We start from the raw sequence: 23,221 nt of genomic DNA, 5'->3' as shown, positions 1-23,221 counted from the left end.
TACAGTGGAAAAATATCATCTGCTTTTTTATTAGCTTTAACTCTTCAGAAGAATTGTTAAAGCAGTTATTAATTACACGTTTGTAATACCTAATGAGCAAAACCAGACCTGAATTACTTTAGCCCTTAACGCTATATTTGCATCTCTTCTTTTTTGTCCTTCTCTACAGCTCAGAACTTAGTCCCCAGAGTCTCGTGAATGCACCATAGGTCGCCCCCTGAGGGCTTTGAAGTGGGATGTTCCGGAATCCCCCGAAAGCAGCATTAAGGACTGATTGAGGCGCGCGTCCCGGAGTAAACCTCACATGTCCACGATCCTCCATGACAACAAGAGGGGAAGTTACCGAGAGCCTGGCGGGATAGTTAAGGGATAGAGAGGGAAAACCGGGCGTTGTGTTTGTTACAGCTGCACTTTGTGGAGCCTGGGGCCAACAGCAACAGGTGCGCGTGGATGGCGATAAAACTCACGACAAAGAATCGATAAAATACCCGGAGAAACGAGATAAAAACAACTTCTTAGTTTGCGGGGAAACCTAGAATGTTTCACGCCTTACTTTTTTTTTTTTTTTTTAGGTCTGGCGTAGCAATGCTAATCCCGGGGAAGGGCAGCAGCAGCAGCAGCGTCCCGACCCATTTCCCACCGCTAGCAGGCATGGAAAAAAAAGTCAGACTTCAAGCTAACTTACCCCAACTTTGATTTTCTTATTCTATGTAAGTTCTGTTTCCTTTGGAGTGAAAGCAATACGGCGGACACGTACACGGGATATCACCGGAGCAGGACAAGAGGAGGTAATGGAGAAGCGAAAGCCGACCAACGGGAGCCGCTCCGCCGCCTACGGAGGAGCTAAAGACAGGGTGGGCAGGTAACGTTGAAAAACAGTACACCTCCGAAAACTTAAAAAAAAAAAAAAAAAGAAAGAAAGGAGAAGAAAAAAGAAAAACAAACAAAAGACAAAATGTTGTTATTGTTCTGGGCTCAAGGGTTGTCGAGTATCTTATCTGCTTCTTGATTTACGCACCAGATTTTATCACTTTATTGTAAATTTGAGCTTGTTAGCTGCTTCTGACCGTCACCGTAATACTAGCTTGGTTAGGTCTTTAGTCAGTATTTTCAGGCGCTTCTGTACTTCGACAAATCGTGTTAACTGAATCTGTATTTAGCTTTTTGTTCCACCAAAGTTAATCTGCACGCAGCGTAAAATTTGTAGAAATATATTTTTAAATGACTGAGACTACTGTAGTATTACAGAGTAATATACTTGCAAAATAACTTTGAATTCAATTACAGATACTTAAAATTTAATCCACTAAAGGCAAAAATGTGTTAATTTCACACCTGCCCCTTATTGCCCTTATTAACTACTGCAGATCTATGGTATATCCCGCCTTTATGAAGATTATAATGTTAATGTTTTTTTAACACTTTTTTACAGAGGCTTTGATTTACGGTAACTATTGTGGTCATTTGAAGGCTGTAATTGATGTTCCCTTTTTTAATCATTATTACTCAAATGCATTCTGTTACACTCATTTCAAGCTCCATATGTTTATATTTGGATTCCACTAGTAGTTTTGTATAATTTACAGTTCAAAACAATAGTTATCTCGTATTGGGCCTTGGTGCAGCTGCTGTGTGATTGGTTGCTCCTTACGAACAGAAGGGTCAAGCAGCAGATGGGTGCAGTTTCTTTGCTCACAGCCAGATTAGGGTGCCTGACCTGACCATATATCATATATCCAGTCTCAGTGACATCATAAAGACCCAAGTAGAAAAAAAACTGTCTGGAACTGAGTTTCTGAGCTTTCACAGGCTCGCTCGATCCATGTTTAGTATGAGCATCCACCGCTCATTTGACAAAAATTAGAAAAAGCATTTATGTAGAGTAAATATGCAGCCATCAAACTGATCATGAACCAATACGTTTCTACAAAAACTGAACATTGGATCCTCCCTGTTAGAGGGATTTTTGTCAGAACTGTGTTTTTTACACTGAATCAGCTTCATCTGGGTGTACAGGTGTTGGTACTGATTGGAAACGTACTTGTATTTAGCTACATTTTAGATGTTGGAAGTCAATACTAAACACAGTCTGTATGTGTATGTGAATTGGAGCTCTTGTACTTGAAACACAAAGCAGCACATGAAATCAGGTGACACATTGATGCACTGAAGAATCCAGTGTGTACCCTTGCTTTTGTTTTGGCAACAAGAATATTCTCTCTCTCTCTCTCTCTCTCTCTCTCTCTCTCTCTCTCTCTCTCTCTCTGATGAGAAACTTAATTGTTGCATAAAGCTAATTTCCACGTGTGTGTTTGTGTGTGTGTGTGTATTTTTCAAGGTAAAGTGGTTTCATTCTGCAAATCCAGTTGTGTTTAAAGAGATGTAACAGACTTTTGTGTTGCTGTTGAGTGAGGGAGTTTCTTCTTCAAGCGATGACTTTGCTCTTGAGTTAATCTGCAGCCAGATTATTGTGTTACCTAACTCATTTGGTTGAGCCACTTACAACCACAACCTCTTCATGTACTGTAGGCCCTGATTGTAGATGGGGCTAATGGTATTTGTAAAACACAACATTAATAAAAACAAAGCCTTGTCTAAGCTCAGGCTCAGTAAATCACTGCACACAGGTACATAAACACACTATTGTTTAAAAAATGTGTTCAGTTTGAGTTTTTTTACTCACCCTGTGAAAGTAATTCACAATAGTTTGTTTCTTTAAAGTAGTTTGTTACTTTGTCCTCTTTTCTCAGTGTGGATCCGTATGGCTTCGAGCGCTCAGAGGACTTTGATTATGAGTCATATGAGGAGCTCATGTCTGAGTATCTAGTTGTGCTCACACGACGATCCATCAAGTGGTCCAAACTACTGAAGGGCAAAAGCAAGGTGCAGAAGAGTATTAAATGTGAGTGTGAAAACTAAACACACTACAGTATATCTTCAGAGTTCATGCAAGCCATAAAACCGAACCAAACACAAATGCTCCCCTCTCTTTCAGTAAAGCGTTACGTACGTAAGGGGATTCCTAATGAGCACCGGGGTCTGATATGGATGGCAGCCAGTGGGGCTCAAGACCAGCTGGAGAAGAACCCAGGGTATTACCAGTCCCTGTTAGGAGCCGAGCACGACCCCAAACTCGTGGAGACGATCAGGACGGGTCAGCCTGTTAACAGCTTCTCAGTCACAAGGCCTCATGCCTTCAGCAATAAGCTGCAACTTAGAGTAATTACCATTTAAATCCAGATTGGCCAAAATGAATATATTAGATTAACCACTTTATTTCCTCTTAGCTCGAATCAAATCAAAATGGTCATCATTTGTCATCATTTTTATTTATTTATTTGTGAAACAAGTAAACAAAGGTATTAAAAAAAAAACAAGGAGAAAAGGACAGTAAATAAATTAATAAAATTATTTTTCATTTAAACACCTAGTAGGTTTTCCACACCTGGATTTGATTATTTGTAGCCAATTCTATCTTTGTTGAGATCCTCTCAAACTCACAACGTGTCCCAAACGAAGTCCAGACTCCAGAGCAGGCTTTCTTCAAGGCGTTCTGAGCGTTTGGCTGCATGTCTTTTTCAACTGACTAGAAAAGCACTATATGAGTACCTGTTCATTTATCATATTGATACCACCACCATGTTTCACCTTAGGGATGTTACTAGCCAGGTGATGAGCAGTACCTGGAGTACATGCTGCTTTGAGTTCATCAGAGCAGAGAATCTTTTTCCTCAGTCTCCGAGGCCTTTTGAGAGTAAAAGGCAAAGACAAAGTTCAAATATCTGAGTTAATGTTTAGACTAATATAATCTCGCTGGAAAAGCAAGCTCTCAGTTTCCTGCTCCTTATCTGTTCCTCACTCATGTACAGTTTGTCTACAAATGCTCAGTACACAGTATGATCAGTGTCCTTGTTTTCTCTCGTTTTCAGACTTGAACAGAACATTCCCAGAAAACATCCACTTCCGCAAGACGACAAAGCCATGTCTGCAGCAAGCTCTCTACAATGTGCTGCTGGCGTATGGACACCACAATCCAGCTGTGGGCTACTGCCAGGTAATACACAGCTCCTCCACATCCAGCCCCAAGTGGATTTTGAATAATATTACAAGAATATTAAAATGTCACTATTTGGTTAATATTTTTGATTTTCTATTATTCTTTTAGAATTGTGCTGTGGGTTGAAATGTTCAGTAAACTATTTTGGAGCCTTCCATTATAGAGGGAGGATATACATATTACATCTAAATAGATGTACTTTACTGAAGTCTTTGTATACCTGCGTGAACAGCTGGGAATGAAAACAGGAGTTTTTTCCCTTACTTCATCAGTGCTTACCAATAATTTGCTTGTGTGTCTAGAGAAAGGCTATTTGTGTCTGTGCTGGCGCTATGGTCATTATTAGCACTTGAAAGTCAAATTTCATTCATCAAAACATATGCAACTTGGTTTGCAATTCAAACAAGGGTGTGTTGATGGTTACATCTCCTGTGAAGAATAAATAGAACCTATTTGTCATTAATTATACAGTTTTTTTTTGTTTTTTGTTTTTTTTCCCTGAATTCCTTTTTAGTCAATGTAGACTTACTGCTCTGTCTATTGTATGCTTTACTAAAGAGCCCTTCTGTCTAATACTCCATGCTCAGGCAGGATTGCAGGACTCATTTGAAACCTGACTGTGTATCTTTGTCTTAAGGGAATGAACTTCATCGCTGGGTACCTGCTCATCATCACAAAAGATGAAGAGAAATCCTTCTGGCTGATGGAGGCACTGCTCGGCAGAATTTTACCAGGCGAGTGTTACTGTTGTCCTGAGCCCCGTAATATGAAGCAAGCTCAGCAAGCCCAGGGTATCTTTCTGTTGTCTGGATTCACTACCCTAACACTGGAAATCGAGAAAAGCAGTCACACAAAGCTGCTTATTAGTTTGCTAAGTTAACTCAAGGTTTCCACTGTATGTTCACATGACAGGGGTGGTGTTGGCATCATCTGACGATGAGTGTATCGGCAGCAGAGAGCTGATTTTACTAAGATAAAACTATACTGTGGGGAAAAATATGAAGCAGTTAAACATATAATTCAGACTAAAAGTAACACAGCTGGCTGCAGACAGAGCTGCTGCCGACAGAGCTTCTGTACAAACGTGTTGGCCTTTTTTTTAAATATAAATTTTCTATACAAAATGCTTACATTTTCAAGAAATACTTCAGTCGCTACTCCTCCCTTTATATTGTTGGCCAATTCTTCTGAAACATAGTATCACGCTTCATGAGGCAAAAGTCTGCAGAATGTTCCAGACAGGTTTGCAATTATTTATTTATTACAAACCTAGAGCCAAATTACTTTCTGTTCCAACATGTCACAGATTGTATAAGTAAAACATTTGACAGCACTCTGTAGGCCAGCAGGTCTCTTGTTGTTCTGTCGGCTGCAGCCTCGGTGGTGTTTAGGGTTTTAGAATAAAGATTTAATATGAAAACAATACAAACATAGGTTTACTTTTTGTACAAATTTGATATGAGGCCAGCTAGTACAGGGTAGGTGTCCTGTTTTAGGATCATATATTAATGAGTAAACAATAAAATTGTTGTGAAATTGTTTGCCAACACCATAAAAAATCAAGCAACAAAGTTGCATATGAGAATCTATATTTATTACTGATACTCATCAGGGAAACACAAAGACTTTGGATGCTACTGAAAAGCTCTACACAGAAGTCTCAGGGATCTTCTGGAGATGGTGACAGTATTTTCCTGGTTGGTCAATAGTCAGTGATTTCTAACCTCCTCTGGAGCAGGTTAATAAGAAAGAAAATTAAACCAAGCACACACACACCTGCCTGCATACACAGTTCACTTAGTGGCAACAGGTGTTTTCTTCTGCTTCACATCCTGCCTGCCAACAGGATTCATATTTATATACATTTACAGGGATTTCATTTGCAAGTATCTTTATGACACTGCGTTACCGGGTTTTCTGTGTAATTGTTGTAGGGTCTTTACCGTACAAAATAAAGCACCTTGAAGCGAGTATCCTCAAGGTGCCTCAAGTATTTATATTGTGAGACCTTACGATAATTACGCAGAAAACCCAAAAGTCAAAACAACCCCCTATGAGCAAGCGCTTGGCAATGGTGGAAAGGAAAAACTTCCTTTTTACAGGAAGAAACCTCCATCAGAACCAGGCTCAGGGAGGGGCGGTCATCTGCCGCGACCGTTTGAGGCTAGTTGTTAGTTTGTTGTTCTTTGATGGTAGAGAAATTTATGGGATTGAGGTCCGAGATTACAACAGTGGTCCTTCAGGATCTTTTAAACAGCTGGATAAATCTCTTCCTCAGAGATCTCTTCTTTGTTTTTTTCTGAGCCTCCTCTTGAGTCTGCTCTAAATGATGGACTCATTTTGTCAGCTATAAATTTGTCTTTTTCTTCCGTAGTCTCATCAATGGACTCAAGTGATTTTTAGAGCTGTCTGGATGGAGGACCTTTCATGGAGCCACTGTGATCGTTTGTTTTCCAGGTCTTCCTGGGCCTTCATTGCTGCTGCTTTCATCATTGATAACGTGACATGTCCCCTTCACTCTGAAGTTTCTCTTCCTCAAATTTCTTTTGTACCTGGCTCAGCTCTTTCTTAAGTCTCTTAGGTTCAGCAAGCTGTTCTGCTAAGAGCTTCTCAGTTTGAATTTTCTGTTGTTTTTTATCGTTGACAGCTGCTTCCAGTTGTTCAATTTTCCGTGAACCAGCTGTGTTGATCTTTTCTTTTTCACAAACCACTTTATAAAGCAGTGCCTTTGCCTTTTCTACTTGGACGTTTGCAGTTTCAAGCACTGCTAACAACTTCTCTTTTTCTTGGAATAAGACAGCCTTTTCTGCTTCTAGCTGCTCTCTCCTTCATTTTTGCCCAAGATTTTTCCTCTCCCTAAGTCAGAGGTCCCAGCAACAGAGGATGTAGACGACTGTGGTTCTGTAGCCCAGACAGACTGGGGTCTGGGACCTGCAGCAGCCTTGAGTTGATTCACTTTGGAAGGCGTTTTCAGCTTGGGCGTCACAACTGGCCGTCTGGCAGGCTTTTCAGGGGTCACTGCAGGCTGGAAGCTGTTACTCACAGCCAGCTAGATATACATCATAGGTATCCCAAAATCAAAGTGATGGACTGATTTGTCTTTTGATTTTATGGGTATCTTTGGTCCAGGGGTCCAGGACTCTTGTTTTCCAACTTCTCTCGCTTGAGTGGAGGGAAGTCTGAAACTAGAACTCTGAAGGAATTCATCTCGCCCACTTCCAGTGTCTGCATCACCTGTGTCCTGTGACACTGTAACAGTCGTAATTGTGGTGTCTCTTTACGTCAGTCTAAGCTTTTCGTTAATGATGTCACCAGTGTGCGCCCACCGCTCCTTGGTAGAGAGCGCGGGAGAAACGTTTGCAGACGGACATTTGGCTTGAGGCGGACCTCTAATTTTCTTTCCTTATTCTTTGTATCATCGCGGGTTTTATGAACACTGCTCGTTTTCATGTGTGGTAATGTAGCAGCCGTTCAACTGGGCTTTATAAGGTTGGTGAAGAATACGTCTATTAAAGGGTAACACTGTGGAATTCCCGGTACCAGTGTGGTTGTGCGTTTTTGTCTGCCTGATAAGTACGCCCGCCGCCTCCTCTTCACCACCGAACACAACCCAGACGTTACAAATTGGCGCCCGAACATCTTATCTTGGACCTCTGAATGCAGTAACTTCAAGCAGCGGATGCTTGATACATCAAAACGGAACGTCGAAGTGCTGTGATTGTCCGCCATACTTCGTGGGAACAGGCCAGGCCGGCCCAGACACAGACGTCAGGTGGATCAAAGAGTCGTGACGAGTTTCCATGGCAACGAGCGGAGCCGCTGCAGCGCTGTTTTTGGGATATAATCTGGTTCTCTGCTGAAGCCCTTCACCTCATTGACTGAGCACACGCTACGAACTGCTTCATCTGAACAGTCTCCCCAAGTCGGAACTTTGTCACAGGACTGAGCTCCGTGCCGAATCAGGGCTGCAAGACTTTAAATTCGTCTGAGAAAACACCGAACCGACGCCATGAGGAGGAAGAAGAAGAAGAAAAAGGAGAACTATTCACTGGATTCAGCAGTGTGAAAATGTTGTGTTGTTTGGAGGAATAACAAAGATAGTTAAAAAGTATTTCTAACTGCTGATTTTTGGTTTTCACTGGTTTGATGTGTCTTATTTGAAAGCTGTTTTAAGAGTATTTGACTTGAAATTTTTCTGCCCATATGAAGTTAAGCTTTATATCTATTTTACAGTTAAACATTTTTTTGGGGACAGATGTAAACAGTCCACCTCCTGCTGACAATGGGTGCACTGTTGGGATTTCTTATAACTAGACGTGTTCCTAGAGTCACCACTGACTCAATAGGTGGACCAACCCTTTTCATACTGACAGGTTTGACCTGAAGTGACCTTATTTGCATGTTATGTGTTTCTTGTTGTTCACTGGTGTTACATGACTGTTATGCGAGTTATTATACAGGTCATGTTTATAGGTTTTTGCATATTATGCTGACTGTTCCAGAATTTGAAAAAATTTTGTAAAAAAAAAAAAAAAAAAGGGAACTTCATTTTGTAATGGTCCTGAACATCCTAAGTGTATTTTTATTATGCAAATTCTGTCCAAGTTGACATTCACCTTGTTGGACACTGTCATGTATGCCAGTTTTCCAATATTGCACTGTAGATTCCCTGTTTGGTTTCAACATCTTATCCTGGCTTATCCATATATGGAGGCTCGTTAAGTATGGACTGTGCCTTTGCTGTGTTCGGCTGAGGACAGCCTTTTGTTAACCGGGGGGGGGATATGTAACAGTCGTAATTGTGGTGTCTCTTTACGTCAGTCTAAGCTTTTCGTTAATGATGTCACCAGTGTGCGCACACCGCTCCTCGGTAGAGAGCACGGGAGAAACGTTTGCAGACGGACATTTGGCTTGAGGCGGATCTCTAATTTTCTTTCCTTATTCTTTGTATCGTCGCAGGTTGTATGAACACTGCTCGTTTTCATGTGTGGTAATGTAGCAGCCGTTCAACCGGGCTTTATAAGGTTGGTGAAGAATACGTCTATTAAAGGATAACACTGTGGAATTCCCAGTACCAGTGTGGTTGTGCGTTTTTGGCTGTCTGATAAGTACGCCCGCCGCCTCCTCTTCACCACCGAACTCAACCCAGACGTTACAACACGTTGCAGGACTCAGCTGGTTTCTGGACCTTCTTTTGGCCTTCCGTCATCAGGTCTTTCTTTTCAGAATGATCCTTGTCCAGGGTAACAGGTCCCATTTCTCTGTTACTGACTTTCTTGAAGGTTCTTCCACTTGTCTCCTTAAAGAAAGATTTGTGTACTCACTTCAGTTTAGCTTCATTGTTGTTGCTGCTGACTGACTTGCTGAATGCTAAATGCAGATACAGATTCTGCGATCTATTCATAAGCTCTGCTCAATCCTCTGATCTGACAGAATATTTTGATGTTACATGGAATCATAAGCAAACTGATAATGTCATGTTGCCAAGGCAACAAGACCAGGAAGCTGCTGGCTAATAATCCAAAGGTTGCTAGTTTCAATCCCTCTTTAGACGCTACCATCGCTGCTCTCTGAGAAGACATTTTTGTTTATGTTCCCTGAAAAAACTGAGCATAATATCAATGAAAAGAAAAATAGTTACAACAATAATTTGTTCCAATCTTAAGTCAACAGTTTGGTTTCTCTAGCAGTCACTGCAGGGTTTGTTGGTAGATGATGATTGCAGGCCTCACCTGTAGGTTGCTGCATTAAATCAACACAGAATCATAACTTAATCTGTCACCACCCTTTCATGTTTCAGCTTTCAACAGAACTGACACACAGATGCAGCATATCTACTCAAAGAAATGAAGGCAACCATATACAAACATTAAGTAACAGATTCAAACAGAAAGGAATTAATTAAACCCCAAACAGAAACACAACATGAAAAATAGAAACTATAAATTTGTATATAGTACCTATAGAAAACATTTCATTCTTTATATCAGTGATATATATTTGAGTATGATCTGCATTACTAAGTCTATTGATTAGAATTAGGTGCAGTCAATAAATTCTAAATATCTCTAAAAATTCACCATCACCACAGCTTGCTAGCAGGTGCCGCCATTAGCACTACGATAGGAAACCCTGTTCGGTACCTCATCATCAAGTGTCAACAAGAAGAAAAGAGAGCTTTGTAGCTCCTCCATCCACCGCTGTTTGTTTCACACAGAAAAATCTGATATATAAAAGGATATATTTCCTTCATTACTGTGCCCTTCAATGCCATGTGCCGACACAGTGCAGAGCAGCTACCTAAACTCTGTTCCCAGTGAGGTAGATTATCTAGTCAATAGTTTTACATCCTCACTGCATATGACTGAATACTGTGGCTCCTCTGAAAAGGAAAGCCTCAAATCAGAAGTGCCTGACTCTGTGGTATAATTCACAAATGCGCAGCTTAAAGCAGATAACCCATAAACTGGACAGGGAATGGCATCTCACTAATTTAGAAGATGCTCGTTTAACCTGGAAAAAGAGTTTGCTGCTCTATAAAAACAAAGCTGTCCGTAAAGCTAGGACATCTTACTATTCATCCCTGATTGAAGAAAATAAGAACAACCCCAGGTTTGTTTTCAGTGCTGTAGCCAGGCTGACAAAGAGTCAGATCTCTGTTGAGCCGAGTATTCCTTTCACTTAAAATAATAATTAAGTTCACAGTATAAGTTAGCATGGCAATATACCTTGTTAAGAAGTAAATCAGCTTCGTAGTAGAGAAAACCCAGCATTAACCCTGAAGTTACCCAGATAAGACAAATCCTGCTTTGTAGTGCAGGCCTCTGGTCTTGTGACAGGTGTGTATGTGTATGTGTGTAGGTCCTTTGGTTGTTCCAGTGCTGTGGGATAAGAGTAATCCTGTCACATGGTCTGTCTGTGGCTTAAGAGCTACACTCTTGTTTCTCTAATCTTGCAGTCAAACAAGGGATGTTAATAAAAATCAGAAAATCTGGTTTAATTTGAACCATTTTACATTGAAGCTGTTCATCCAGCTGTTGTATTGCATATATATTTGTTCATATCAGTGTGTAATAATGTGTGTGTGTTGTGGTTACAGACTACTACAGTCCAGCCATGTTAGGCCTGAAGACAGACCAGGAAGTGTTAGGGGAGCTGGTGAAGATAAAAGTCCCCCAAGTGTGGCAGATCATGGTGGATCATAATGTCATGTGGACTCTTGTGGTTTCCCGGTGGTTCATCTGTCTCTACATAGACATCTTGCCTGTAGAGGTGAGTCTGTCTATTATCAGTGTTTTAGCCATTAGGGGATTCCACATTATAACCCAATGGTACTGCCACAAAAGTTTATTTTGCATCTCAAAAATAGTCAAGTTATTCACTAAATACACATGCCTCATCCCAGGACAGTTTTTTTGTGGATTCAGATAAAAAATGAAAAGAACTTTTTGTTCTTTGCGTTGCCTAAACACAAGGAATAGAAACCGCTAACCCACTTCGTACAGCAGTCCTTGTTATTGTTATCTCCCTCTGTTGGCCTTCAGAAGGGTGTGAGCTGCTATGTTTGTTCACCAAATACACAACTGCTCTAGGAGTGTGCAACACTTGCAAATAGCATTGGAAAATAACAAGGTGTCCAAACGTATTTTGAAGTTCTTGAATGTGATCTTTTTTTTTCTCCCTGGTATTTCCCGTATCTCGACATTTACTAAAAAGACAAACTATTGGTGCACTAGAAATACAGAAAATAGTCAAATTTATGCATTTTTAGTAGCAGTGCTTAAAGAACTGCAAAATAATTACAAAAATCTACTTGCCAGTTACTGTGTACTAATAAGATAAGATTTATTTGTCACATGCACAGTTTTACACAGCATAATGATAGGTCATAGTAAGGTTTGTCTTTAGATTGTGACACTTTGAGTGGATGTGGTCAGATGCAGCTTTTAACAAACCTTAAAGTATTTTTCAGCCCTGAAAATGTTGTGTGTTTATCTTCTGAACTCAAAACGTTACAAGAGCTCACAAACAGTGGAAAACACTGCAAGATGAATTCAAAAGCTCAAAATTTCAATCTGTGTCAGTGTAATTGGAGGGCCTGTAACTGGGGCAATTTTAGTATGAAGGTACTCGCTTTCATTAAATATACTAAAGTTTAAAAAAAAAAAAAAAATCTGTTTCTGCTCAGGTTGGAGGCACTGATTGATTTGTATAACTCTGCAAACTACTCAACTGCTTTAAACTACATTAATACTCCCCAGCACCATTCAGTATAGCCTCTTTTAGATGCAGTTTGACCTTCACGTTGAACGCCACTATGTCCTTTATTGTTGGGATTCACTGCCTTGTCGCTGCTTTTCTGCAGACTGTTCTGCGAATCTGGGATTGCCTGTTCTACGAGGGCTCGAAAATCTTGTTCCGCGTGGCTCTGTCGCTGATCCAGCACAATCAGGCTCTGATTCAGCAGTCACAGTCACTGCCAGACGTCTGCCAAAGCTTCAAGCAGATCACACACGGACCATTCGTAGAGGAGTGCCACACATTCATGCAGGTAAAAAAACAAAACAAAAAAAGCACTGCTCGCTACTAAGAGTCATTTTAGTAGGTGGAAGATCAGTGAGACATTCTTTGTACTTTTCTTTCATTAATCCTTTAATTCCTGTGTTTCCTGTCTTTCCCAGAAAATCTTCACTGAACCAGGAAGTCTCTCCAGGGCAACCTTGACTAAGCTCCGAGCGACCTGTCGCTCTCGAATCATTGCTGAAGAATCCTGACCTTTCTGTCCCCTCTCTATTCCTTAGACTCTGTACTCATTCATTTTTTTTTTTTTTTTTATTACCTCAGTCACGGTGACTGCTGTATATACTGTATACTGTGAGTCTTAAACATATCTGGAAACAAACATGAAGCCCAAAGTGGTAAATGTGTGATTATAAGAGGGTATTCTTGGCTCTGTTCTATATGAGCTGGTGATTCCATTTGAAATGATCCTGTAGTTTATCTTTGGTAAACATTTGCTTGTGTTTAAATGTGGAATTGTGCACGTTAGCCTAGAAAGTCAGTCACAAAGAAGAAAAGGTTTATTAAATTATAGGTTGCAGACTGTAGGCACAGCTGGAAGAATATTAAACACTGTTCTTTTGATTAAATAGAAAGTTGACATATTCAGTGCTGGCACAACATGCTGCTTCAATCCAGTGTGAATTTCATTGCTTAATTTCTTTAAACAAGTCAGTCTGAAGTTATTAGCAGTGCTGAGGTTTTGCAGCCTTTCTGCAGTTAAAGCCTAAAAAGGCTGATGGGCTGTTAACACGATAACTTAAGAACAATGCCACCTAGGATGTTCAAGTTCACACCATAGACGCATCTACTTAAAGTCTGGGAGGAGTTTGAATCTCAGTGACCTTAAGGTAAAGGTCAGAGGTAAGTTAAATGGAGGGTAAATGGAGGAGCTGAAAACACCTGGATCAAATAGAAATACCACTTAACTATGGATGATTGATTTTACAGTCAGACCCACTAATGGTTTTAATAATATGCATTTCTAAAGGTGTGTAGGTTCTAACTTACCATTTCTTAGATGTCTACATTTGAAAATCTCATTCAGGTTTTAATTGTCAGAAAACGGACTTAATGCAGCCTTAAACTCATGTTAAGCTAAATTGAATTTTCAATACTGGTTTCAAGTGCACCACAGTCATCCTCAAGTATTTACGTTGTCTAACATGGTGCCAACTATGATAGGAATGTTTAATCAGGATAACCAATCACAACACAGATTACAGTTTACAGTGCAGCTGTAACACATGGTCAGTGTAGAGATTTTAGCTTAAGGGGAACCCACACGAGTCTGATTAGATTGATTGGAAAGGTGCTTGTTAAAAGATTCTGATTTTGTTTTCAAAGATTGAACTTCTGCAATTAAATGCATTCCAAAGGACAGCATGTATGAGCTTTTACATACATTGAAAATCCATGGATAAAGAAATTAAACATGAAATCAGATTGCCACTTTGTGCTCAGTAGGTGGAGGGGGTTCAAACAGGTTCACACATCAAATACTGTGCTGTGTTTAAGCTGCTGCTCTTTGGAATCAAACCAGCTTTCTGGAACAGGCCAGAAAGCTGGTTTGGTGACTGGATTTGTTTGGAGTTTGTCCCCCTTTCTAATGTCATTGGACTGATACCAGTTATACTGCACAAAAAACAGCTGGGCGATCAGCTCTGAGCAAGCAGTGCAAAAGCAAAAACAAAAGGTGGGATTTATCAGATTTTATTAACCAATACAAAACAAGATCAAACTCAGTGTTTTATTAAAAATAGAAGATGACAGAATTCATATTAACGCTTTTGGGAAGGAGCTGTGAAAAGCAAGAATGGAGAAGTCGACCATGCACCTGTTCACAAGTCTGTTAAATGTATTTTGATTTAGTAGACTTTGATTCTGTGTATGGCCTCATGAGGGCACAATCCACACCATTGCCACAACTACCAGACCCTACCAACTACATTTTAACTGCAGTCCACTGATGGGGCAGGCCTTCAGTCTCCCCTGTGGAGGAATATGATTGGAAACCAGAGCCTTCTCTTAAGAGTTGCCAGGATAATCCTATGCTCGGGAAGTATACATATACCCGTGAGTATGTTTTGGTAGTTCACTTGATCCCCTCTGCCTCTTCAATTGGAAGATTCTGCATAATTACACATTTAAAAACAAACAGCACTTAAAGCAAATACAATCCAGTTCCTAGAACATGAAACAAGAGCAGACCATTGATGGTTGACATGATGCAGCAATTTCAAATAAACTTTCCCCAACTTGGAGTCATCTCAGGTTTCATCAAGATGCACACCATGTAAAGTTAGCAGTTTTTAAATCATCCATAGAGAAAGTGAAAAGACATCCCAAAGATATGCCCACACATGCACTCCTTACAAAGAAATATCTGCTTGCATTCACTCAGGCTCACGCCCACAGAATTATCCTTCACTCAGTAACACCCTTTGGTTCATCCCTGCACCAATCAGCCTGTCGAGTTAAAGTCTAATGAAGGGTCCGCTCAGATGGCCTGGTACCCAGCGTGGCTCCTCCTCTTGCCTATTAGGTATGCAATGAGGGTGATCAGCACCAGACCGGCAAGAGCTGCTCCAACAATGATGGGGATCAACATCTGGTTTTGGTCCATCTGACACTGCTCCGCTAGATATACGCAAGAGGGAAAAGAGATCAGAAGGTGAAGCAGCAAAAACAAGAGGTCAAATTTTTGCTGTCAGGCTGATCAAATTAAAAGCCCATTATTGCTTCAGTACAGAGTGAGTGTTCAACTGAGACATTTCTTTTTATTTACTAGTGCATCTCTCCCAAAAAAAGGTTATATTTTTATAAGTAACCTTTTCCTTTGTTCAATTCAAAAAAAAAAAAGTTAAAACACTTCTATTATAGTTTCATTGTAGGTAAAATATTTTATGCATTGCAGTTTTAATTTTGAGTACTGGACTGCTGCTCAGTGGCCCATAGTAAAAAGCGGCAACAAGGGAAATGCTACACAGGCATGTTCACAGGCATAATAACCAGTCACTACTGATCACTTAAGTGTGTTGTAGACTTCCAAACTGTCAGACTTAAAAAAACACTCCAGTTGGTAGAAACGGTCTCAAAATGTTTCAGCTGGCCATTAAGTGTCCGCCCACTCTGCACAGGTAAAAACCTGATGGAGGGGGGGGGGGGAGAGATGAAGAACATGTTTAATTTAGTCATACCTGTAGCAAACTGGTCAGTCTTGACACCAAAAGGCTGGACTTTGAGTTTGAATGTGTTGAGAGAAAAGGCCGCTGACACAAACAGAGTCTGCTCTGCGTTGCACATGTAGGAGTAGCCCAGCGTACTCCGCAGGAAGTTGAGACTGGTGTTACTCACTGAGAAGGGAACTGAGTAGAGATAAAGTTCACATTTTAGTCAACTACAAGAAGGTTAAGAGGGGGGGGGGGTTGCTTATAAGGGGTGACCTACCACTCATATCGGCCCACTTAGCGAACAGTGTTATCCCACTCAGGCGATACTTGCTGGTTGTGGAGTTCTGTGGACAAGAGGAAGAGCTGAGTAGTTTTGGAAATAAAACTGACCATAGCCACAGCAACAATGAACATTTTGGTCAAGTTTACCAGAGTGAAAGTGAAGCTGAGCGTAGTATTTTGCCCCCCTGTCAAAACCAGTGTAGCACTGCTGACTCCACATGATCCCGATGAATCTGTCAGATTAGGATTGAGGTTTAATAGTTCCTGAACAGTCTGCAAACAAAAAGAAAGTTATTGTTAGAAGTTTGTTTTATTTACACTGACAACTGGTTCAACATTTGCTGTTTAGGAGGAGTTCCTGCTCAAGAGGTTTACCTTATTCTGAGACCGAGAAGCATAGGAGACGTTGAGCTGCAGCCCCATTTGAGCCAGGAGACACGTGGTGCCGTTGGTGTCCTTTACAGAGTAGTTGCCCTGCTCAGGTGTTCCTGAAGGGGTTGGAGTTGGAGCTGGAGCTACTGTTGTAGTACTGACAGTAGTAGGTGAACTTGTTGTACTGGTTTGATCTGCCATACATACACTTTCTGTGCCCAGAGAGAAGGAAAATGTGATAAACATTAAGGAAACAGCTCAGGAACAAAAAAAAACACTAACATCCATCTACCTGCTCGACTCAGGTCATTTCCTGGCATGTACGCCTGTAGCCTCATGTTGGTGAAAGTGACATTTGCAGTGCCGACTGCAACAACAGTAGGGCTCACACATCGGTAGGTGGTGTTGATTGCTGCCTGAATCCCAGGAGAAGCAGACACTAACGTGACCACACCTACAACAGTGTCAGAGGTCAGAGTAGTTAGAAATAAGCACTATAGGACCTGGCAGCACAGGAACAGCAACAGGAATTCATAAATGAAATTCATCTGCAACATAAAGTATTGTCATACCTGTAGCACCCCCTCTTTATACAACATTCATAACAGATTTGTTTTATAGCACACTTTTTGTTTTTTAAGAGCAAATTCAACATTAAGATCTGACCACAGGAATCAGGACAGTGCACGTTCTCACCGGACATGTTGGCACTGGGGAACACCGAAGTGTCACTCAGGTTGTACTGCAGAGTCAGGTTAGCAACATCATACAGACTCCTATTGGTTGAAAAGCTCAGCCCAAGAGTGTGGCCAAATCCAAACACTGCCACCAGCCAGGGGGCGCCACCATCCTTGCCACACGTGCTGCTTGTTGTATCCACTGTGGTAGAGTTGGGCAAAGAAATCTGCACTGTTCTCTGAGGACGAGACAAGAGATGCAACACAAATGAATAACTGGAGACACTGAAATGAAAGTGTTGGTGCCTTCAGAAAGGGAAGTTAGAAGACCATCAGTGTACGTACCACTGCACTGCTAGTGTTGTATGCAATGGAGAATGATGCAGACAGATCAGCTTTAATGCAGGTGGAGTTCTTATCCTTCACCTCAAGCGTAACAGCATGAATGCAACCTGGATACAAGAGACAATGAGGAAAAATATTTAAGAAAAATTGTATCTGGGCACTTTTTGGTGAAAAGCTCATAATTTGTTTCATAGATTCAACTAAAGAAATGTAAAAAAATGCCAAAGATAACAGTTTGACAGGCATAAAATATTTTTTGCACCAGCAAGGAGCTATTAACCAAGGAAACTGGAACAATGGAGGACAAAAGGAGTGGTAGGCCTAACAAAAATTAGTGGGAACAGTTCTTATGGAGCAATGAGGCCAATGGTTGTCAGTATGTACAGAGTAGGTCAGGAGCCGTAAAGTCGGTGTCTACTGAAGAAACCGGCTACCAGCTTATTCCTCCCAGGTTTCGGCGTGTTCGTTCATCGAACAGGAATAAGACAACACAACGTAATAAGGAGTCCAATTATTACATTTAATAAAGCCATTTCAAACAGTTTTACAGATTAATCTGGGTCCGGACTACATGCCAGGCCAGTGGGTATAACATTAAGCTTTTACTATATGAAACTGTAAGCTGAAAAAGAAGGGGTCAGTACTTATCAATCTTGGTTGCATCATTATACAAAACAAAATGTGGAAAACAAAGAATTTCAACAGCTGGGTGACCTCGAAGTCTCCAGTTCTATCATTGTGTTGTCTCCACCCATTTTCCTAGCAAAATAAAGAAATTAGTGGTGGCTCAAGACTTTTGCACAGTACTGTAAATGATACATTAAGTACAGCTGAGTGCTGAATTGTGTGATGTCATTACCACCTTAAACTCAGTCAGATGTAATTACCGGTATTCTCCTCAGATCAGATTATAATCCAATTAAGAGTCTGACTCCCCATCATAGTTCAGTTGGATATGACACTAATGTATTTAACACTCACAGTTAAATCGAGTGTATATTCTTGATGGCAGCCTTTAACTTGACCTGGTTAAATAAAAGGATAACGATAACAGTGATTATCTTACAGAACAGCCTCTATTACATGTCCTACATTTAAAACAGTTAACAGAAGCCACCACTAGAGGTCTACAGACTGCTAAAAGTGAAAGACCAAGACCACAAAGCCAAAAGCACAAGACACAACGCAGAGGAAATAGTCTTAAAATTAGGTTCTGGGGCAAAGACAACAAGCTTTAAGCAGTTTAAGAAAAAACTGATTTGACTGTCCTCATTCTTGTGCAGCGGTCGGGTCCTGCCTCCTTTTCCTAATCACTTTAAGTTGATTAAAAAAACTATGAGATCAAGGAAAGGTGTGAAGAGTTAGGAAAAGAAAAGCTTAGGTGAAACTACAATGTCCCAAAGATGGACTACAAAAAGTGCATCTTTGATTTTTTGTTCCATGTTCTTTGGTTTCATATGAAGAGCATCAGAACAAAGAACCAATAACCAAGGTTGTCATTTTAAAGGAGGAAGAATAAGACATCTATAAATGATATGAAATGTAATATTGAGATTCGTTTCTTTTTCTGTCCGCTCCGGTTTTCTCTTCGTGCAGGAGAGATGATGCAAGGCTTTTTGTGACTGAGGTTTATTTAAATTAAATCATAAAGGCTGGCAATACAGAAACTGAAATAACTACTGCAAACTAAAAATCACAAAACCCTTAAATCTACTGTACAGCAATCATTTTAATAAAACTCACTTTATTTTTTTTTAAATGTATAAATCTACATCGTTTCTCATGGAGCAACACCTCATAAAAGCTGATTTTTATTACAGCAGTATAATATTCAGAGTTAACCTGTGGGTTTAACAGCCTGCTGAAAATTCAAAACCTATCAGGATGTGAAATGGAAGAGAACATTTACATGATTGTTTCCAGTGACCGTTGGATGGCACCTTGCTACAAGTTGTTGGACTGAATTATCTCCTTTCCTAAAGGATGGTCCAATGGATCCTCTACTAAAAGGATAATGGTAATGAAACAAGCACCACTGTTTTAGGTTCTCAGTCATCCAGGTCATGGTCTTCACTGCTTGAGCTGGAATTCTTTTAGGTTCTTCAAGACCTGGAACTCACCATCAGTTTAAGAGCTGAAGTCTTTCAGATTAGAAGTGAAACATCAAGAACCTGAAAAGGAGTCCAGTTCACTTCAACTCAACCCTTCCTTAGTATTAAGAGTTCAAACAACTTATTTTGGCTGCCATGCATATCCCAGTCACTTAGTTAGCAACCCTTCCAAGCAAAATTTTATGCCTGCAGTTCTTAACGTAGCTATTAAAATTAATGTTAAAGTAAACGCCTGAAGGCATATAAAGGTGGCTGCCGAGTTGAGACCCCTGATTTTTGATACTTTGACAAACCCCATCTGAGCTTGCTGAGCCACCCCAGTTTTGTGCAACAGCAGAAGCAGATTGCAGCTTATACAGAAAACTCTGCCAACCTGGCAACTTTCACACTGGCAGTCCACACGTGGGCTATTAATACCATCATCCTCTGGAAACTTCTAACCCACTGCTACATGTTTCACTGTGTCAGATGCTGGCTGTAAATCTCAAACACATTGTTAGCTACAGTGAACACTCAAACTAAATCATATCCTTAAACAAAAAAAACAAAAAAAAAAAAAAAAGTCATGCAATACTGGAGTTTCACACTTCCTTTAACGTCTACAGAGAAGCTGACGTACTTTCGCTCAGTGAGGCTGTGTTATGTGCATTCAAAGAGGAACAGTCAGTCACACTTTATCAAGCTCTGTTTGGTGTTCTCAGAGATAAAATGTGTGGGAACAATAAAATGGAAAGTACTTGTCAACAGAAAACTCAATGCTGGGATGGGAGCGAAAAAAAAAAAAAAAAAATCTTGCCACACTGAAAAAGTTGTGTAAAATTCAGGAATTTAATAGAAAAATGCTCCCAATATTTGCTAGGGGACAGATTTAGTCAGTGTTTGGCCTGTGGGCGTAGACATTCACCCATCATGCCACTGGTAATTTCATCACTTATTAGTCAGCCTACTGACTGCTTTTCCTTCCTCCATTTATTGATGTGAATATAAAGTGCACTGTGCACCAACAACTGTTGGAGGGCTCTGTCAATCACACACACACACACACACTTTTTCCTCACTGAAACTTAACACCCCCCCCCCCCCCCCGTCACCTCTCTGTTGACCCTGTAAACACGCTGCAGACCGTTTACGCAACACTGCAATCTGGTCATGAGCTGCAGACGCTGTGTGTGTACAGCTCAAGCTGCAGACTGCAGCGTTAGACAGCTGGTGTGGAAACAATATCAAAACAGCACTTTTGTAGGAAACTCTTACAGTTGCAGATTCAAAACTGAACCCCACAGTGAGGTTTATTTTAAAAACAACTTCAGTAATCTAGTTTCATATTACAGAGCAAGTACGGCAAGAACTCGAGCTATAACTGTGTTGGCCTGTTTTCCTGTGTCAGCAGCCAGGTGCCTGTGTGCGCGCAACACAAAGCAAGCATGGCAGTCATGTGAAGCTCTCAAATGACACAACAATGAGGCCCATCTACTGCTCTCCAACACTAAAAGAAAAAAAAAATGGACATGGCCAAGTCTTTCAGGTCACTGTGGTTTGGATTCTCAGAAACTCAATGTGAAACTCTGAAAGGCTGTGGTTCCTCAGGACACAAGTTAGTTATTATTGGTGACCTTTACCATGAAAACCCTTTAAATATATTTAGTAAGTTTCTACACCCTGAGGAGGTGCTTCATGATGATGTCGAGCCCCTACTGGCCCCATTTTACATAAATAAAAAGCTTGGGAACCTTTTGCTTTTTTAAGAAAACTGCATCTTTTTGCTTATTTAAAATGAACAAGCAAATCTGAAAGTTGTAAATTACACTGATTAACACAATCACTCAGCAATGTCTGCCCTTTTTGTTATGAAACACTTCAGAGAGTTGCTGAAACTCAATGTCATTGTGTGCAGAAAACATAAACGTTACAGAGCAGTGATTTCATGCAGGGTTTTTCCTGCTCATAAAACTTTAGAATCCCCAAATGTGTGTTTTAATTTACTAATTATTAGCAGTAGTAAGAAAATGTATAAACATTTGGTAAATTATTTTTTTTTTTTTGCCACATAGGTACAAAAATAGTGCGTATGCATGTAGTCACACCCGAAAAGACAGTGTTTTAAGCCAGGAAAAACCCTTCACACTACACCTCTAACCTGGGCAAAAACAGAAGTAGGAGGCAGTGCACAACTGAGCAAGAGAACAAGTATATCAAAGTCTCTAGTTTAATAAATTGGCAAATGGTACCAGTAAAACACCAGCCTCAGCCCACCAGTTGAGGGTCTAGTCTACATAATTTTGTATAAGGTTTGTTCAAGTTTTTGGCGCTCTCAAAGTTAGTTTTTTTTTTTAAACCATCCTGAGAATAATCAAACTGGCAAAGGCTGATGTTCCAGAAACTCAGAAATCCCCACTTTCAGATGTGCATCATCATTATGATCATCATTATCATATCTAATGTGCAGCCTTTTTAACATAAACTCGCATACAGGAATAACGCCATGACAAAATAGCCATTTTGAATATAGGCCTGTGTACGCCTATGTAAATTATCCTCTTCAGATTATCATTTCATTAAGTAATTGAGTGTAACATTTCTGGCCAATTTAAATTATGATGGACAACAATGACCCTTAGCTTTAGAGCTGTACTTTATATTTCACACGCAGGAAATGTCCAGAACTAACCAGCTGATTTAGGCCAAATGCCAACTGACCCCTCCCCCCAAAATCTAATTATTTTTTATTTATTTTAAAAATCACTAAAACAACATCTAGGGGTATGATTTTTTTTTAAACTAAATCAGACCCCTAGATTTAAAAAAAAAAAAAAAAAAAAAAAAAGGAAGGGAGAATGGACAGCTCGATTAATCAGCTGTCAGGGGGCCTGCCCGGTAACACACCAGTACAGTACCAATCGGTACTGCCGGTCTAACGTTTATTCTACTTCACAACTAAAACAGCAGGAGGTTTCTTTACTGTGTTTGGTCCAACAGTAGCAGCAGAGGAAAAAAAATAAACTCACCTAAAACCACAAACCAGACGGAAAGTCCGGCCGCAGCGTGAGAGACTCTCATCTTTTAAGCGGAATAACAGGCAGTTTTTCCACCCTTGCCGAAAGCAGAAAATGCCCCGAGGGAGCGGTGCTGTTGAGCCGCCGCCGCAGGCGCAGGTGGGTCTACACGGCCACACTTGTCTCCACAGCAGCTCCTAAACTGAGGAGACGCCGCTGCTCCTGTTTACGTCTGTCTGCTGTCTGGAGGTAGACAGTCGAGCTCTTTAGTCGCCTTAAATTGCGTCCGGCTAATGCTAAAAGACCGGCCGATCACAGACGTACCGTCTGATTGAGCCTCATCCCGTCATGTGAACTGGTACCCTTTTGCGTCGCCCGAGTCACGTGAGACCGCCCCTCCCGCTTCCTCTGTGTGAACTCAGCTCCGCGCCACAATAAACGAATACATTAAATGCTGCGCATATGCACTGCTGTGCAAGTAACCACAGTTTCGTTTTGCAGAGATGCATGATAAAATGTGTTTTTACCCAGCATTTCCTGTAGAGTAGGATATACCGGCAGGGTGTTGATAAACACCTAATGAGAAAAGTAGTGCGCAGTGACTTCTCACAGGAGTGTCGCAGGCAGGGCTCATTAATTAAAATTTCTATCC

General features: G+C 40.7%; 2 protein-coding genes across 2 annotated transcripts; one reads left to right on the top strand and one right to left on the bottom strand.

Annotated features, from left to right (window-relative positions):
- Positions 1-241: 241 nt before the first annotated feature.
- grtp1a (growth hormone regulated TBC protein 1a) lies at positions 242-14,173 on the top strand. The gene is made up of 9 exons (XM_030719149.1): positions 242-440; positions 573-862; positions 2,751-2,902; positions 2,996-3,154; positions 3,930-4,054; positions 4,695-4,791; positions 11,157-11,329; positions 12,423-12,608; positions 12,739-14,173. The coding sequence occupies exons 2-9, from the start codon at positions 792-794 to the stop codon at positions 12,829-12,831; spliced, it is 1,056 nt and encodes a 351-aa protein (XP_030575009.1). The 5' UTR covers positions 242-440; positions 573-791; the 3' UTR covers positions 12,832-14,173.
- A 140-nt stretch (positions 14,174-14,313) lies between these two features.
- On the bottom strand, positions 14,314-22,934 carry lamp1a (lysosomal associated membrane protein 1a). The gene is made up of 9 exons (XM_030719143.1): positions 22,582-22,934; positions 17,466-17,572; positions 17,140-17,359; positions 16,736-16,897; positions 16,447-16,655; positions 16,219-16,344; positions 16,067-16,133; positions 15,817-15,984; positions 14,314-15,256 (listed from the first exon to the last, which is right to left on the bottom strand). The coding sequence occupies exons 1-9, from the start codon at positions 22,631-22,633 to the stop codon at positions 15,117-15,119; spliced, it is 1,251 nt and encodes a 416-aa protein (XP_030575003.1). The 5' UTR covers positions 22,634-22,934; the 3' UTR covers positions 14,314-15,116.
- Between the last annotated feature and the right edge of the window lie 287 nt (positions 22,935-23,221).

The sequence above is a fragment of the Archocentrus centrarchus genome, chromosome 3, assembly GCF_007364275.1.
Source record: "Archocentrus centrarchus isolate MPI-CPG fArcCen1 chromosome 3, fArcCen1, whole genome shotgun sequence".
Taxonomy (NCBI): Eukaryota; Metazoa; Chordata; class Actinopteri; order Cichliformes; family Cichlidae; genus Archocentrus; species Archocentrus centrarchus.
This window is presented reverse-complemented; position numbering and strand designations above follow the sequence as displayed.